Below are 20079 nucleotides of genomic sequence, written 5' to 3'. Positions count from 1 at the left end.
TGTAGTGGAAACCGGGACAGGTCGATAGGGTCCGTTCATGAACCACGTAGATCGAAATTTAAGAATTTTTAACCCCCCCCCCCCTAGTAGACCTTAATAGACTTTTACCAACCCCCCTCCCCACGCCAAAAGGCTACGAAGACTTTTATTTTTTTTTATTCGCAGGAAATGTGAATTTAGCAAGAAGCACATTATAATGTTCAATTAAAAATTAGCGTTCAGATTTATTTCAAGCTATTTAAACATTAAAGAAAGATTTCTCACATTGGTTTTTTGTCTATGATTGATCAAATCACTTAATACCGATTCAAGGTGCTTTCCAACGTTTGTATAGCGGAATACTTCTTTTCAAGGTTAGTCACTCAAATATATGTAAAAAGATATATTGCTATAACTAGCTTAAATTTTGGCCGAAGTGCGACCTACACCAACAATGCAGAATTGCTAAACACTGGTGCATTCAAAATTGTTAAATTATAAGAAACAATTACAAATTAATACTGTCGATGTGTACTATCATTTAGACTAAAATAATAAACCAAACATGCACAAAAATTTCACTTTTCGTGAAGAAATTTCAATATTTCTAAGATAATAAGATAATCTAAATTGCCTTATTTGATTAATGGAACGAAGCTATTTAAATCTTCCCAAAAATATTTATATTTCTTATGTAAAATAGCCGTATCACCTTAAAGTATTATTGCAAAGTATCAAAGTTTAACTCCGAATATTTTCGAAGATTAATATAGTAGAGCCGGTTTGCATGGAGTTGCGTAGGGTCAAGACGTAAAATTGAACGGGTGTTTAAAGATTTTGAAATCAGTGTAAATGATTGCAAGAGAAACTGATTAACTCGAGTAAACACTTTGTTGTAGATGTTTAACTACACTACTGCTTTAACCACCGAAATTAATAAAGAAAAAAAAAATTAATCTACTTATTGTTAAAAATCGGGTGTTTTGTTGTTACAATGCTTAACTTTGACCATTTTTTAACTTTTTATGGTTCATGCATTTAATGGTCCATGCATGTCTGCTAACTAGGGGTGTCTCAGATGATTTCACAGTAAAAATCTTCCGTCGAGAGGAATTTTGGGCGATCGTCTTTAGAACTGTCATTTTATATTATTCCAAGATCAAAACTATATCAAAATATACGCAACAAACAGCAACTTGTGAGGTTGTCCAAAAAAAAATCGTGGGTTCTGGGTTGAGTGGTCGCTTAACGAGTAGTTACCTCAATAGTGTACTAGCTTTGAAGTTTCTGTATAAATACTGAATAGACCGATATTTTGAATACAACTCTCTTTAAATCCCATTCATAATGAGTAATACAAGAATAACAAAAAATAAAAGTCTACGTAGACTTTTCCAAAGACCCCCACTCCCCCTCGTAGACTTTTGCACCGGTACCACCTATGAGTCTAGGTGGTTTATGAATACGAATACGAATTTCGTCTTTTAGGCTACAAATCATAAGATGCAGATTTTCACAAAAAAAACTAAATGCACTAAATTACTGTAGCTTACTAGCTTACTGTACATGTACTCAAACCTATATTGCGATACTTAAACCATGTTGAGAAAATAATGCTTTTATCCATCTTAACTTTTTATCCATTTACCCCGGACCCCGGGATAGATTGATACACTCCAAAGGGTAAGCTAATCCGAAAATAAGTCATAATAATTTACGACAGCAGCTCACGCATATTACTCCATATATTAGGTTTTACACCAACTGGCATAACCCCACAAAATGAGCCGGATGAACTTCGTTTCACAATTCGATCGTGATCCGACAAATGGGCGAAACTAACAAATGTACACAAACAGAGATTTCATTAATATCTGAAAGAGGAGTAAAAATACTTTATAAAAAATATAAAAACTCATTTATAAATATTTCACACTTCATGAAAATCAATAAAAAACAAAACGGCGGATCCGACTTTCAACTGTAAACAAAAAGCCAGGCGGGTTACGCCTCTGCATTTCTATGGTAGTGTATACAGGCGAAATTGACAGCATCATTGTTTACAAGGTCCGTAAACAGAATCGCCCTAAACAAAAACCAAGTGCTTGTTACGCCCAGGGGGAATAACAAATTTTCCCCTCCAGCGAGCACGGCGAAAGCCACATTTGATTTTTGTTTTTTGGCGACACTGCAGGGCGAAATTGAGAGTCGTCAAAACAAGAGGGCGACTCAAAAATGGCCTAATCAACATTTTATAACAACACTCGGCGAAATAATCTGTTTTGAATTTTATCAACGAAAACGTTACTATATAAAACATTTTAGTTATGCTTCCGAAAACTAGTATTGTTTCAAAGTATTTCAATACATTTGAAGGCGCAGTATGCAAACACTGTTAAAATACGATTTAATTTTCTGAACCGAATTTTCAAAGCTATTTTTCTCGATTCGATATCATTGCGACTACGGCCCTTTGGTCGATTCATGATCGAATTCTTGGTGGTTTGTTTACATGGGAGTTACGTGAGTTCGAGTGAAACAGTTGAGCACCCGTTGCACTCGAACTCACGCAACTAACGAAGTAAACATCAAACATGAACTTCATTCATCATGAGTTCATTCATGTCGTAGAACTCAATTACGCACTCCCAATTCGTATCTTTCACGAATATATGCTTGAAAACACAGCAAAAGTTGCTTTATTGAAAATTGTACATCAACCGCGGCTAACCGCTTCGTTGAATTAGGTTCTTTACTGACACAGGTAACCTCACTTTTCTTGGCAGTTCACTTGTACTGTTTACATTTCGTGGACGACTAGATTCGCTCGAAGCAATTCGCAAAAAAAAAATTTAAGTCCATGTAAACAGTACAAGCGAACCGTCAAAAGTGAACACTATATGCTTTTTTTTTTGGGAAAAACTATATTTTGTCTTAGTGAACGTATAAATGCAGGAACAACTTTTTTCACTTAAACTGCCATAACAAACAAAACGCACCAAAGCTTCCAAATTTTGAGAAACATCGCAAATTAGGCTTTAAAATTAACTTAGAAAATTTGGTGCAGTACTTTTGACTGCAAAAAAAGTTAATCTGAGAAAATAGAATGAAAGGATAAATAAGGGACACATTTATCACTTAAATTGTCATAACAAACAAACAAGATGCACCAGTGTTTCCCAATTTCAAAATAAACGCAGAAAATCTGGAGCAGCTTGTGTGAATAGAGAAAAAGTTATCCAAAAAATAGTAGGGTGAACTTATAAATGTGGGACACCACTTTTTTCACTTAAACTGCCATAACAAACGAACGAAACGCACCAGAGTTTCGAAATTTCGAGAAACATCGTTGATTAAGTTTTAAAACAAACGCTGAAAAATTGGTGCAGTTAGCTTGAACGAAAAAAAAAAAAATTATGCTGAAAAAACAGGGTGAACGTATAAATGTGGGACACACTGTATTGTTCTACCAGAGACAAGCAAAAACCAGAAAGAATATTATTCAAATTTAAAATTTGAAATAACGTGAAATTGGCTAACAGTCGGCCATTTGTGTCTTCGATAGGTACTTATTTACGTATATTTACGAAACAAGCTCCTCCTTCTGATACCGTCTAAAAATTCATCCCCCTAAAAGTCAGATATCTTCTGGAATTATTTATTGAAACGCAATCTTAAAAAATGATTAAAAAAAGAAATGTGCTGGACCCCCCGATAGGACATTTCAAATTGGTCTCAGATGAAAGAGGAGTATCTAAGTATTCGATTAGTGAGTACTTCAGCGATTCTGACTTTTTTCTGTCTAAATATGGTTCTACCAGATACCGTGTTTTGATAGTAAATGGGATCAACCCATGAAACCCAACCCAAGAATTCTCGAGATATCTCCTGCAAAATTCCAACTTGTACTAGGCGGAATCGTTGTTTTTCCAATACCTAAATACCTTTTTCGATTCCAAAGGATCGTTTGGTAAACATATTGATTATTTTAAACAAAAGTGGTGGCAGCGAGCGAATTTCCTTCGATCGATTACTGGAACGATTATATCACATTCACCCGAATGTCATTCACCAGAAAGTCATTTACTCGAATGACGTTTGCCCGAAAGCTATTTACCCGAATGTCATAACCCAGAATGGACCAATTCCCCGAATGCCATAAACCCGAATGTCGTTAACCCAGATACCGCATCCACTCAAACAAAATGTAAAATCAAATCCAACGGAAGGTGACGTTGTTGTTATGTTTATAAGACCAGTTACTATTGTTACAAATCCAATAAAAAGAAAACATTACTAGTGTCTAACACCATTCTCTCCGTTTTCGTTGCTTTGGTCAGTTCATAAAATGTCGGATATTGAATCACAAACGAAGAATTGCACATCGAACCATCTTACTCATATCAGTGCCATTAAAAATCTAACATCCCCATGCACCCATCTTCATCATGGTCTATATCAACGTCGCCATTGCGAGTTCGGAAACCACGTGAGATCAAAAAACTATTAGTGACATCATCATCATTAGCATCTCAATCGTTTAAGCCACCGCCAGCTAAATCTCAAAGGGAGTTTGATGGCCAGAAAACAGTTTTGAGCACACCTTCGTTACAACCATTGCTGCATTCTGTATCATCAAGGAGATTGCTGCGATTTCCCGGTTGCTGTCGGCTGAGGGCAAAAATTCACTCCACCGGCTCCGTTGCCTTTGGAACAAGATTCGTTTGCGGGATTCACATCAACAGCCGTTTTCCAGAAACATGAGAGTTGATTCCATCCTGCAAACATGAGCAGTTCTTTGAATTTTTATACCAAATAGCCCTCGCAAATAAACTGGTGATCCAATCGTTTGCCCGGTTTACTCAAACTTAGGGGTTGATTCCTTCTTTCAATAATGAGCAGCTATTTAAATTTGCATGCCAAATAAGTTCGCAAGCCAACTGTTGATCCACACATTTGCCCAGTTTGCTTAAACATAAGGGTTGATTCTTCTTTTAAACATGGATAGCTCTCTGAATCTGTATATCAAATAGCTCTCGCAAGTAAACTGGTGGTCGACTCGTTTGCCTGGTTTACTCAAATTTAGGGGTTGATTCCTTCTTTCAAACATGAGCAGCTCTTTGAATCTGTGTGCCAAGTTAGATCGCAAGTGAACTGGTGATCCACACGATTGCCCGGTTTACTCAAACATATGAGTTGATTCCTTCTTTCAAACAAGAGCAGTTCTTTGAATCTATCTATCAAGTAGCTCTCGCAAGCAAACTGTTGATCCACTCGTTTGTCCGGCTTACTCTAACCTGGGATTTGATTCCTTCTTTCCAACATTTATATGAATCTGAACAAAAATTGAAATTAATGCACATTATGACAAAAGCTTTTTCCTACCATAAACCCATTGACCCTTGTTCGAAACGACCTCTATGCCAAATGTCTTTTTAAAGTATAGAACATACACTGTTCTTTGGTCAAATGACCAGCAACCATGGTCGGCTTTGCTCGAGACGTTTTACATATACTGCAAGCGACACCAGCAGCTAAAAGACCTTAAAATAGAGACACTAGTTAAATCGTACAAACCAGATGATAGGTATAGCTTTAGTGTTAATTGCTTCTTAGGATTGAATGTAAATCAAATAAAAATTGTATTTCAATTTAATAAAGTTAAATAAATTTGTATTTTCATTACGATATTTTTCGGGTGAATGGGATTCGGGCGAATGGAATTCGTATTTATGTGGCATTCGGACGAATGTCTTTCGGGGGTACGTAGCATTCGGGCGAATGACATTCGGGTTTATGTGACATTCGAGCAAATGTCATTCGGTTAAATGGCTTTCGGGCGAATGTCATTCGGGCAAATGTGATAGAATTACTGGAACTTGGTGGGGTGCTCATCCAATCGGTTTAATCAGATTATACAAAACATCTATCTTATCGGTGATTGAGTACGAAAGCCTTTGCTTCAGATCCTATGCCATCCTTCAGAATTCAGCAACGTTGTTTAGCCGGCGTGCTTTTTTTTCTGAACAGTTCTACAAGCTTTCACTTCGATTTCTGATACATCGTGAAGTTATGAAAATTATTCAAACAGCATAAGTTGTAAAATCCAATGAAGGATTTTCTTTGAATGAATTCTGAATGACGTTCAATAAATCTTTCAACAGGTGTTCATCGTCAAATCAATGTTGGACGGTTTTCAGACCAACTGATAGTTCTATTTCAATCTGTCATGCAACCAACTAATAGTTCTATGTCTATATACAAAGTTGGAAAATAAGCAACATCGTTTTCCACAGTTTTGACAGTTTTGATAACGTCAAAATTACATCAAATTACGGAAATTACTTTCTATGACTAAATTAATGTAAGTATCCGGAAAGTAAGTTGTTTTATTTAGCTTTCATGGTTCCAGTAGCTCAAAATAGAACACATAGAAGATGTCGGCTAGGACAGAATGCCCACATGAAATAATTTAAGGCTCATAACTAAGTCATACTAATTTACTTGTCCTTTGTTTCCTTCATTAAAATATTTGCACTATGTATCAAGGTGCAGCGAACTTAATCACCGAGGTAGTTTTCCCCTTTTCAAAGATAATTTTAGCTTGCGTTAGCATTTGATGTTACGCTAACACAAATTATAAAATCGATTTCATCGACAAGCGTATATCTAGGGCAAAGCAGCAACGTGAGCTGGAGCATTCCACTCAGTTCATAGTAAAAATTTCCGAAGAATTGCATATACTAACAGGTATTAGTAATCGTAAAAGTGCAGCAAACCCGTAAGCCACGAAAAGCAATTTGCCTAGTATGTAGTAATAATTAGTTTATCTCTATACACTTCCAGAATGTGGGACGACAAGTCTCTCTAATCCAGGCTTACGTCGTTTCATGGTTCTGTTTAATCCTTTTCGTTATGTCATTCCACGGCAGTCACACATAACATACATTCGTTTGGCATTTGTGTGGTGCCGGGAACCATCATCATTATAAGATTCGGTCCTTTACGCATATCGATTCAGTGATTTCAAAGAAACATTATCAAATTATGTGGAAATACGATTAGAGCTAACTTACCTAGGTTTTCCAAAACTTAAAAGGCCTGGTTGCCGTCTAAGGCTTACTGAAACTCGTTTTGCAGTAGGGGCGTCTGAAGCGGTTGGGATAGGGGGCGCTTGCCGAGTAATCCGTTGATAGTTTGTGTTTTGACTAGATGTAACGTGTGAGCGGTGTTTGTCTAAGCTTTTTCTCGGATTATTCACACTGGTACCACCTGTTGGCAGACGAGAAGTTCCACTGGACTGTGCCTTTGGAAAAAGTCGAGCAGATGTAAATAACGACCTTCGCTGCAGTGCAATTGAAGCTTTGGCGCTCTTTTCGATAGCTGGTTTGTTGCTGTTTGGTTTATTTCGAATGGTTACATTGCTCGATTCAACTGATGAATGAGTCTTCGACTCAGTTTGAAACGGCGATGGAAGCTCAGAATTTACTTCTGACAAAATGGATTTATTGGACGGCACCCGGCGGATATTTACCAATGGTACTACTGCGTCAAGCTGTGCCGATGTAACCGAGGAGTTCCGCGTCACCAAAACTTGATTTAATCTTGAAAATAAAAACAATGAATAATGATGTTTTACATTCAATTTTTACTACATACTTTTGTCTATCTTTATTAATTTTAGAAATGGCGCCTCGAGATGTCTTTGAAGTCTGTGTAGCCTGGATAAATAAGATAAACATTTGTCAGTAGATATTTTACAAAATTTGATTCTGGAAGCAAATCTCTAAAATATTGTTCAAAATCGAACTTTACGCCTAAATCAATTTCATTGTTCTATTCTTTATACTTGTAGAGGCGGGGCTAACATGTTTGGCATAAAGTTATTTGGCATAACGTCGTTTGGCATAAGAAAAAAATGATAGTAGGTCATTTGGCATAATAGCCATTCGGCATAATGGTCGTTTGGCATAAAATGTACAGGATATTGAATGCTATTAAGGTCGTTTCGCATGGTCTTTTGGCATAAAAGAGGCATTCCACGAAGATCCGTCCGAAAATCTTTAAAATCGTGACCGACCATCTTCGATTCCGATGAAACTTTACACGTTTCACCGGCATGGAAGACTAAACATTTTCCACGGGTAATAAGATTATTTTGCCTCAAGAGCAACTTTTCAAAAGGGCGTAAAGGTTTCCACGTGCATGAATTTCAAATTTTTTTGTTCGATTACTGTATTTTATACAGCAAAACTATCGGAGAACGAGTTACAGGGAATGAACACTTCTGTCCAAAAAAAATATACACTGAAAAAAATGCGTCATTTTTCAAAAAAATAAAAATTTATTTTAAAAAATTTAAATTGCGAAAAAACCCATTTTTTTAAATTTTTTATATTTTGTCAACAAAAACCTAAAGAGAAAAGAAACATTTTGAATGTGATTGCATGATGGAGAACTTATCGGTAAAAAAGTTTTTCTAACAATAACTTTATACATGTTTTTAAATTTACTACTAATTGACATACAAAACTGTAATTTTATTACGGAATATAATTCTAAGCTTCATTTAAAATCAAAATGCATTTAACAAAAATCTTCCAAAATGCGATATTTTTCGAGATATTTGGAATTTTGCACCAACAAAAACAATTAATTCGTGTAATTATGCTCTTTTTAAAAGTTATTCGCATTACCCCATCATTAAATGTCAACAATCTAATGTTTATCATTTTAAAGACGTAAATGCAACTTTTTTAGTGTATTTGGATCATGGAGAAGTTTTCCTAACAACAACTTTTGACATATTTTTATAATTCATACTATTTGCAGTCAAAAATACAATTTTCTTTTTGAATATGATTCTAAACGCCATTTTCAATCGAAATGCTCATAACAAAAATTTTCTGAAATGAAGTAGTTCTCGAGATATTTTAGCTTTTGTTTTAACAACACAATTATTTTGTATAATAACGACCTTTTCATAAGTTATTCTCGCTTCTCCATCAACAATAATAGATTTTTCAAAAGGCCATAAACTTTCCTGCAACTTTTCCTTTGACATCAGGGCGATATTGTAAAGCATTTAATAGTTACAAGAGAACAACCGTAATATGATTCAACTTCAAAGTTTAATCATCAGTCTCTGTGGTTGAATAATATTTTGGTTGCTTTCATGTAACTTGCAAATGGTTTACAATATCGCCTTGATGTCAAAGGGAAAGTTGCAGTAAAGTTTATGGGCCTTTTGAAAAACCTATTATTGTTGATGGAGAAACGCGAATAACTTATGAAAAGGTCGTAATAAAACAAAATAATTGTGTTGTTAAAACAAAAGTTAAAATATCTCGAGAACTAATACATTTCAGAAAATTTTTGTTATGAGCATTTCGATTGAAAATGGCGTTTAGAATCATATTCAAAAAGAAAATTGTATTTTTGACTGCAAATAGTATGAATTATAAAAATATGTCAAAAGTTGTTAGGAAAACTTTTTTATTGAAAGTTTCTCCATGATCCAAATACACTAAAAAAGTTGCTTTTACGTCTTTAAAACGATAAACATTAGATTGTTGACATTTAATGATGGGGTAACGCGAATAACTTTTAAAAAGAGCACAATTACTCGAATTAATTGTTTTTGATGGAGCAAAATTCCAAATATCTCGAAAACTATCGCATTTTGGAAGATTTTTGTTAAATGCATTTTGATTTTAAATAATGCTTAAAATGTTATTCTGTAATAATATTACAATTTTGTATGCCAATTAACATGAAATTTAAAAACATGTATAAAGTTATTGTTAGAAAAACTTTTTTACCGATAAGTTCTCCATCATGCGATTACATTCAAAATGTTTCTTTTCTCTTTAGGTTTTTGTTGACAAAATATAATTAAAAAAATGGGTTTTTTCGCAATTTTAAGTTTTAACATAAATTTTTGTTTTTTTGAAAAATGACATTTTTTTCAGTGTATATTTTTTTCGGGTAGAAGTATTCATTCCCTGTAACTCGTTCTCCGATAGTTTTGCTATATAAAATACAGTAATCGAACAACAAAATTTTGAAATTCATGCACGTAGAAACTTTCACGCCCTTTTGAAAAATTGCTCTTGTATCAAAATATTCCAATTGCCAGAGAATATCATGGAGATTCATAAACCGAACACACCTGCAAAGTTTCGTTCGAATCGACGATGGTCATATTTTGCGGTCGGCCGGTTTCTCATGGAATCCCTCAAGTCATTTGGCATAACGGCCGTTTGGCATAAGAGCCATGTGGCATAAAGTATGAAAAAACCCGTTCAAATTTTTATGGCGTTTTGATTCACTGAAATAAGTACGATTCCAAGAACTGCTCATGTTTGAAAGAAGGAATCAACTTCAGTGAGACGAAGAATATTTCTGTGTCAGATTGATTAAATAGAAAACTAAAGCAAGTATGGAATTTGTGCATTGAGAATATTTGCATTTAGAACTATGTTGGTCATCTTGTATGAAAGTTAAAAAAAATTGTGAAAGGTATACAACAAAAAATCTGTAATTGTAATCTGCTAATAATATGCTAGTTTAAAACGACAGATCTCTTGTCAATCAGAGGCAATTAGAGGAATCAAGGGAAAAAGAAATATTTTTAAGTTAATCGAAATCAAAAATATTCAAAAAAAAATTCGAAGAATTGACAATTTTCAAAACAATGTAAACTCTTAGAAATACATAGTTATATTTAAAATGTATAAAATTCGAACAAATTTTCATGTTCAATAGATAGCGGAAAGTTAAAAGCCCAGTTGGCTACATAACTTCTAGGACAAGTTCAGTGTTGACTATAGTTTTATTTCCGGAAATTCCGGGAAATTTGTGTACAGTCGTGATTCGCTAGTTGGGTCACACCCTCTGTCCAACTAACGAATTTGATTCGCAACTAGTCACATCTCTAATTATTGTCAGTTTGATTGGAAAAGTGAATTTGACACGAGATTTTGACAATCAGATCCATCTAGCGGAGGTCCAACTAAAAGGCGGTCTAGTTAAAAATTGACCAACCAGTGTATCACGACTGTAGTCCATATCATGCAATGGTAATTCAGGAAACTGAATCCCAGAATATTACCGATTTTGTATCCTATTATTTCGGTTACATGTTAATCAAATAGACCTGAGAAATTAGGTTTAATGTCTATTATGCCAAATGGCTATTTGCCAAATGGCCATTATGCCGAATGGGCATTATGCAAAATGGCTATTAATCCAAATGGCAATCTATCTTCAATTTTGTTTTAATCGATTATGCTAAATGACCTTTATGTCAAATGACCACTTGAATCTCGCTATGGTTATGCCAAGTGGCTTTATGCCAAAGTACATTATGCCAAACGACGTTATGCCAAATGACTTTATGCCAAATGGACTTCCCCCATAGAGGCTTATGTCAGTGCACTAATCGGCGGGTCTACTACGGAACGCTTAATCACAAAAATCCGAATCGTAAAACATCGAATCACATAGAAGATCAACTCAAGAAAGATCATTGCATACTGTGCCAGAAAGAGAAATGAGCAAGGCAAAAACTCTAGTGCTTTGGGTAGGCAATTTTTTAAAAAGCTGGCGCTGTGATGCTAACTTTCTTATTTCGCATTTTAGAGGTTCAGAGTCTTCGGCTATGCTTTAAAGCGTTTAAAACTATGACAATTTGTTTAAGATGCCTAAACTCTATATTTATAAGTAATAATATTATAGCGGCATTTATGAAAATTACACTGAAATTTACGCTTCTTTGTACTATTTTCTTTATATTCGTTAAATTTATCACTTAAAACATTACGCTTCTATCAGAACTGATAAGGGGCCGTTCATATACCACGTGAATAAAAAAACCTCATTTTGTCAACCCTCCCCCCCACCCCTCTGAGGACAAGCGTGGACAATTCCTGTATCCCTACTCCCTCACAACAATGTCCACGTGGACTTTCAAAAAAAAATCGGGTAATTTCATTAAAATGGGTTTTCAGCAAATTTTAAAATTGAGTTAGACTACTATGATGCAGAAGGACTAAAAATCGTTCAAACGTCAACTACAAAACGTCATACAAACTTATTTAGTCTTTTGTGAAATTTCCACGGAAATATCTAAATATCTAAAATAATTATTTCCAAACGACATTATGATCTTTTATATTTGCGTTTTAAAGATTCATCATAATACCACAAAATTGAAGTAAGTTATAGATTCTTGAATTCGCTCGTAATTTTGACCACAAGCTTCCAATTCCAAAATTAGTGGAATTTGATGCAGAAATTGAATTAACTGATTCAGACAGATTTTTTTGGTTTCGTAGCATTTCCTCTGATTTTTTTAAATAGTTGTCATCGATGTCTTCAATTTTCACACTTGCATGCTCACTCACACACTATGCTATTATAAGTATTTAAAAATCTTGAAAAATTTAAAGTAAAGCGCTCACACCAATACCGATACAATGCTCTTACATTTTCTTATAAATGACAAAAATCTAATGAAAAGTCCACGTGGACATTTCGCATACCCCCACCCTCTCCCCATAGACAAACGTGGACTTTTTCGTGACCCCTCTCCTCCCCTGAATTGCTCACGTGGTATATGGATGGCCCCTAATCTACGTATATCATAGAAGACTATGCGAACTTTTGATACGTTTTGGGAAAAATTGAAAAATATCATGATTCTAACAATCAGTTTTCTCAAAAAGTTGTAATTTTAGGCAAAAGTCATCGACATTTTTTAGTTTGCCATATAAGGGATCCCGCGGCTAGTTGGCGGTTGGGGCTATTTGGCGGAATCCTCTATTCTCCATTTCCATTATCCAATGTGTGTTTTTGTTGTAAAACATTTTGTTTTGTAGAAGTGGTGGGCGATATGGTATTTTGGAGCATATTATGTCAATTGTCTTAATTGTTAACAGTTGATTTCCTGAATGTTATATTTTTGGATAGTGTATGCCAAAGAACTTACAGTCTCCATATAGATATTACACATATCCACAAACGAAAGTATTTTTGCCTTTCTCATATAAAGAAAGGCTATGCAATCACTGTAAAAATCGACTCTTTAACCGAGGCCCGGAGGGCTGAGTGTCATACACAATTCGATTCAGTTCGTCGAGATCGACAAATGTCTGTGTGGTTGTATGTGTGTGTGTCATTTAAACTCACACAATTTTCACAGAGATGGCTGAACCGATTTTCGCAAACTTAGTTTCATCTGAAAGGTATAACGCTCCCATGCTATTGAATTTTTAGTTGATCCGACTTCCGGTTCCGGAGTTACGGGTTGAAGAGTGCGGTCACACAGCAAATTCCCATATAAACTGGTACCACCGTGTTGTTCAAATGATGTAAAACATATTAAAATTGATGTAACATTACTCTAGTTTGCGGGTCAGGATCACTAATGATCAATCAAAGCAGTTTTGACCACATTGGCCACCTATGACGGTTCATGACGCCCCCGGGGAACCTACCAAGTTCTTAAGCTAATATCACACCCATTCCCCAACGAATTCTCTACCGATTTTTACAAACTTGATTTCAAATGAAAGATACAGTAATACCATTGACTGCTGCTGAATTTCATTCGGTTCTGACTCTTGCTTCCGGAGTTACAGGGGTGTTAGTAAGGATACACTGGAATTTCCCATATAAATCGTAATACCTTAGAGGCTAAAAGCTATTGAAATGGTCACCAAATTACTTCTAGATCACTGATTGCCAATCAAACATTCTTTGAATATATTGTCCACTATCGACGATTCCGGAAGTCCGGAATTCCGGGCATATTCCACAATTAAAGTCACATCGGTTCTTCGGTGATGACTGAACCGATTTTCTCAAACCAAGTCTCAAATGGAAGGCAAAATATGCAGTTGAGTATTGCGTCGCCGCCCCTCCCCCCCGCCTTGCCCTTACACCTCCCTCCTTCATCACTCCCCTCCCCTTGGACCACTCTCACGCCCGCATTTCCTTCATCCACCCCGTATGCCGAAATAAGATGAAGGATTTCTGACGCATCCTCCACTCCCACTCTACTAACCCCCCATTCCCTCCACTTTCAAACCCATTCCAGCAACATTTCAAAATATAATCACATGAAGATAACATTGCACTCATGCTGATTAAGCTAATTAAATATTATTCTTTTGCCTTTCTCATATAGAAAGGTTATGCAATTGCTCCAAAAACCGACTTTCTAACCGAGGCCCGGAGGGCCGAGTCTCATATAACATTCGACTCAGTTCGTTGAGATCGCAAAATATCTGTGTGTATGTATATTTTTTCTTTTTTTTTAGAGAGCGGTAAAAAAAATTTCAGGAAAACCCTGAGTGAGGGAAAATGTACAAAAACCACAATGTCTCAGGGAACGGGTTTGGGCTGCCATCACCCGACCCGCTAAAACCACTGCTCTGATTCCTCCCCGGCACTACCTTACGGCATTACTTCGGGGAGAGGTTATTATGTACATAGCACACACTCTAATTCAACTACTTACTAGTTCGTTTCTTCCGCAGGGTTACAGCCCCACTCCTCTACACACCACCAATTCTCTACCATCCACACAGACTGGCAAGTTCTGCATGGCAGTCGGAAAGCTGGCTGTGAGTCGAGGCTTAGTACTCCTCCCCTACGAGTACAGGCTGGGCGGCAAACTTCAGACTGTCTAATTCACCGAGCCCTTCGGCTCCCTTGTGCCAGTTAGCACCGCAACTCCCTTCTCGCACCATTCAGCGCCGCTTACTCATTGAGCACCAGACTTGTTCGCGAACTACTCGGTCTAGTCCCCGACGATGGACCTAGCCTACTCCGACGGAGAATTCCCCGGCGAGAGAAGTTCTCCCGAAACCGAGCCAACCAACCAGATGTCGAGGTCAGTTCGGCGATTCCGGTGGAGCAGGGCGTCCGGTTCGCTGATGCTCCGACGACCTGCGACTGGTGGTATTTCGTCGCGGTCTACTGTCTAGTCCCCGGCGGTGGATTTAGCTTACGCCGACGGAGAGTTCCCCGGCGAAGGAGGCTCTCCCGATACCGATTCTTCTTTTGTTTTAGCACCACAATTGCTTGAGCCCTTTGGCTTCCTCTCGTTCCGTTTCGCTCTACTTTCCCGATGAGCCATTCAGCTCCCCCCCCCCTCACTTGTTCGCGAACTACTCAGTCTAGTCCCCAACAATGGATCTAGCCTATTCTCCTGCAACCGAGCGGTAGATTTCTCCTGATTCCGATGTTCGTTTTTGTGAGCCATTTAGCTCTCCGCGTCGTCCCGATCTACTCGATCTAGTCCCTGGCGGTGGATCTAGCCTACTCAACGGGCCATACAGTAGGTGCTGAGGTCTATCCGGCGATTCCGGTTGGACCGTAGCTTCCGGTTCACCAGCGCCCCAACGACCCACTGCTAGCTCTGCGACGCGGTCTAATCCCCGGCGGTGGATCTAGCCTACTCACGAGCTACCCGGTAGGATGTCGAGATCGGTTCAGCGATTCCGGTGAAGCTTGACGTCCGGTTCCCAGGCGCCCCGACGACCCAACTCGGTGCTACGTCACGTACTACTCAACTGGTCCCCGGCGGTGGACCTAGTCTACACAGTTGGAGAATTCCCCGGCGGCGGAATTTCTCTCGAAACCCGATTAGTCATCAAATATTTTCACATTCGTTTTCGAGCTCTCGGTCGAGACACGAGTGCTTTTTTTCAGTCCGTGCAGTGTATAGCGACAAAGAATACTGCTAATCCGCGTTCAAAGTTATCTTGCGGGTTCGATTCGGTCCTGAGTCTTTTGATCGCGTGTGAGGATTAAACATTAGCCAGCTGTATAGACTGGATCGGTTTGTCTTTGGACATCAGTTTAAAGATAAGTGATTTTTTGTCTTTCTTAACACATTTATTGCTTTCCTCCGTCTGCACGGATGGTAAAATGAAGGTTGAATCGGGTTCAACTCCTAAGGCTCACCGCCCCCCGGCTCAAATGGTACACAGAACTCTCAACTGGTCCATTTGCGGTCTTCTTTCGGCCGAAGACTAAATCGCTGAATCTTCAGATTTCTTAAGTCCTGACAGAACGATTCTCGGCTGTGACCGAAATTTCGAAGGTCCGCTCGGACAAGATAAGGGTGTTGCTAGCTAACTCAAAGCAGACAAACGATATTGCTTGCTGTGAGCACTTTACGCGGGATTATAACGTGTATATTTCAGCTGTAAATGTAAAGTTTGAAGGCGTCGTCACCGATGAGAGTTTGACGTATGAGAATCTGCTGCAGTACGGAGTTGGGGTTGCCTCTACAATGATAACCAGTCTTCCTTAATTCACGATCTTTGCGATAACTTCAATTTGACAATTTTAAGCACGGGTGAAGTGACACGGATACCTGCTCCCCCAGCGCTCCCGAGCGCATAGAAACAATTGCTAAAAAAATTTATGCTGAAAAAGTCGTACTTATTTTGTTACAAAATGCGAAACATACATTGCCGGAAAGTATTTTTTGTATCTAGGCCGGTGGATGCCCGTTGTAAGTAGTATTTTTTCTTATAGTACTTGTCAGTCAGTCGAAATATCTTCCACATATTTCCACATCTTTTAGTAATTGACGTTCAAAATGGCGGTATTTTTAACCCACTTTATTTAATAACTCTTAAGTTTTGAAATAAAAAAATGTTGACGTCTTCGACAAATATCTGTGATTTCTTAATTTCAATAACTTCATGGAACATTTGAAGAATTGCAAAGATCTCAAAAAAAAATTATAATCAAAAAATGATTTTTAAGGGCCTCCCATAAACAACGCGCTTTATCTCAACACCATTACATTTTGGAGAGTTTGCATGTTCAATAAGTTTTCTCGCTGTAGAATTTTCTATAACTTTGTTATTGACATCATGACTCTATCTCGAAAGTTAGTGGAAATAAATTTTCTATCTCACTTTTAGGTGGATTAATCACAATTCAGTATACATCAAAAGGGGGCTTCTATTCTGAAAAAGTGTTCCGAACACACCAAATCGCTGAAATCAACTCCTAGAGCATTATTAAACGCACGTTTTGGTACCATTGTGACCACTGTGCCGTGGTGTCGTTGGCTGCTATCGCAGCGGTCTTTGGCGGTTAGATAGGGAGGTGAGCTTGGCTCCTTTGTTGGAATCTCCCCAACGACGTTGGCGAACTATCGCCGGATCGACTTGCTCAACGCAAGCGATTCCGGAAGTCACGGCAGTGCACTTCCCAGGGGGAACTGTCAACTATTAGCAGCATAACTAGCGCACAATTATTTTCGCAAGAGGAGAGCGGTAGCCTAGCTAAACTCAATGTTAATTATACACAAATGTCAAACAAAAATTACTACACCTATCTACACAAACAGAACCGTTCACAACCGCGAAAATGAACAAAAATTTACAACTAAATGTGAACGATATCGAACAGCGGAGAGCAAAACATTGTGTAAATAAATAAATAACACTCTACGGCGAGTGTACGCAAAAATAGGTATATTTTCACCCAGTGCTAAATTGTTACTCAGACGGGTAACAATGGTTATGTGTAAGTACTAGATTCTCACGAACTAAACAATTTCGTGAAATAATGGTTAGGTTTAGCTCAAAAGCATGTTCTGAAGAATTATAGTAAATAGTTCCACCCGTGACCGCATAGAGGGAGCCAACACTAACTTTTCAACGGAAAGAGATAGAAATCAGGTGTCTTCTACAAAGTTGTAGAACAGGCATTTTTCAGTAATTCTTCCGAACATACCAATATTCTATCTCTCTGTAGAACTAAAATGCTCTAACCAAAAAATAACTCGTATCATGTACTACAATTCTTCTGAATATACTATTCAGCTAAATCTAACCATTATTTCACAAAAATGTATAGTTCATGGAAATCGAGTACTAATACACAACCATGCTATATGCTAGGCCCCATGCAAAACTGACTCACACATCACTTCAATAAAAGTTCAGGCGCGTTGGTCCGGTAGCTAGACTTGTCCGATTTGCTTCAAATTTGGAGCAAATACACCTGGTGGGACTAGGAATCGGGTTGGGCCGATTGAGTTTTTAAAAAATCATTATTTTTCTGGGCAGTTTAATCTACATACATTATAATTAAAAGGATAAAAAAAATTCTCGAAAGTAAGCCGTTTTAATGCATGAATCTAATATAATTATGCAGTAGGTTTGTTTCGTTTTAAAATATTTGCCCGACACCATATGCTCGAAGACAAACCAAAACATTAGATATTGTCTCTCAAAAGCAATCTGATCGTGCTTCGTAACGTAAACATTTTCTTGGGCCAAGTTGATGAAGCATACAGTGCGTGTATCAAACTGAAATACTGTCTCATACCTTTTTCAAATCACATAAGCAACACAGTATGTTGGTGTCAATTATCAGTAGTTTCTTATCTTAGTAGATAACGATAACGTTTAAAAACAATCACAATTGAAAGCGCTTTGCACATGAATATATCAAACTCGGATATTGTGTAAAACATTAGTCAATTGAAATACCTTCGGCTTGAATAATTTCACTTTACTTGGTACCGAATCCAAACTTCGATCACTTGGATTCATCGCAACGCTATTGTTGTTACTGTTAGTTGTTTCAATATTTGCAAATTCATATGTGTCATGCTGCCACGAAAAAACATTTCTTAACTTTTGCGTTATACTTGACATCGTTTAGTTACTATAACTTTTTAACTTCCCAAACAAACAAACGTTCACTCCTTCCGAAAGCAACACATTGAATGAACGTTGATAACAATAATGTTGCGTTCTTTGATAAAGACCCATACCCAAAACACTTGCATTGTGATACATCTCATACACCCTTAAACGCGCTTAAGGGGGTCCTCTACTCTCAAGACCCGAAATTGAACTATTTGTTGGGAAATAAATTTATAGCCGTAAGCACAAAGCCGTACTAACTGTTTTTAAACCGGACTAACTTTTAAACCGGCCTAAAATATTTGGTAAGCTTTAATCAAACGATGCTGTCATTTATATGGCTGCGTTCTGATCTGCGTTACACGTTAATGTTAAAAAACAACATTCAAGTTGAAGAAAATGAGTAAATTCATTCCGATATTTTCTTGCAGTAAAATAGCTTTTCTTCGTCAAATATCTCGTTCCATAGGGTTTGAGAACAATTTTGTCAACTTGTTGCCGATATGTTTCTGAACATAGAACTTTAACGTGTTGGATAGTTGAAAGTGATGATTTTATTCATTTCGTTTATTTGATAGGCACAAATGCGTTAGCTTGGCGGTGCCAAATGCTTTTGTTTTTACATTTTGGATATCTTAAAACTAGGAGGTTACAATGTTGAAATATTTTTTTTACAAAGGAAAAAAAGTTTACAGCTATCTTAAGACTAGAAATAAGATTCAATATACAAGAGAGGGCCAAAAGATTTTTTATGAAAAAATTTAAAACAAGGGATTCACTTTGATATACAAGAGGGGGAGTGATAGTATTTTACGAAATATTTTACAGTTATCTTAAAACTAACAATATAGTTTAGTACACAAAAGGGGGAACAAATATTTATGAGAAACTTCACAGAAATCTTAAAACTAGGGATTCAATTCTATTTACAAAATGGAGGACAAGGGTTTCAATAAAGAGTAAAAATTATAGCTATCTTAAAACTAGGAATACAGAATACTAATTTGAATTTTTTAACTAAAACTTATGCTTGGTCAAGATATTCAGAGGGTGGCTTATTTCCGCATCAGTGTAGCAGCAGTTGTATCAAAGACAGGGGAGAGACAGGGAAAGAAGAGCAAAACTTGCAACTTTCGCTCGAACGGGGGGGGGAAGGGGGATCAGCGAAACAAATTTGCGCCTCAGTCTAGTAAGTCGTCGAGTACCGGATTGGCGGATGGTATTCTTCGGACCCGCGGGGAATCCTTCAAAAGTCATCGGACCTCGAGTCGCTCTCGCTTCAGTTTCCTTCTATGCAGGCGTAGTGGTAAGGGCGACGGCGGTTACATAGTGGCACTCTGGAGCTGATCGGTTCCACAAGGCAGGAGGAAACTCTAAAAACGAGAAATAAAAGAGAGGGGCTAAATTGGGA

At 37.3% G+C, this 20079-nt stretch overlaps 1 protein-coding gene across 6 annotated transcripts in view; it reads right to left on the bottom strand.

The window, feature by feature from the left end:
* Positions 1–20079, bottom strand: part of LOC131683361 (cytospin-A-like) — a 258651-nt gene that overhangs the window by 187519 nt on the left and 51053 nt on the right. For 5 of the 6 annotated variants that reach the window (XR_009304514.1, XM_058965273.1, XM_058965272.1 and 2 more), the window contains exons 2-3: positions 7639–7700; positions 7056–7583 (exon numbers count right to left, since the gene is read on the bottom strand). Coding sequence is in view for 4 of the 6 variants with exons in the window: in XM_058965273.1 (XP_058821256.1) it covers positions 7056–7583; positions 7639–7700 (590 nt within the window). In the remaining 2 variants the exon portion in view is untranslated. Of the gene's footprint in view, positions 1–7055; positions 7584–7638; positions 7701–20079 lie in introns of those variants that run through there. The other variant, XM_058965283.1, reaches the window with a different exon arrangement.

The sequence above is a fragment of the Topomyia yanbarensis genome, chromosome 2 (genome assembly GCF_030247195.1).
Source record: "Topomyia yanbarensis strain Yona2022 chromosome 2, ASM3024719v1, whole genome shotgun sequence".
NCBI lineage: Eukaryota > Metazoa > Arthropoda > Insecta > Diptera > Culicidae > Topomyia > Topomyia yanbarensis.
Note: the sequence above shows the minus strand (reverse complement) of the source record. Positions and strands in the feature narration are given on the sequence as shown.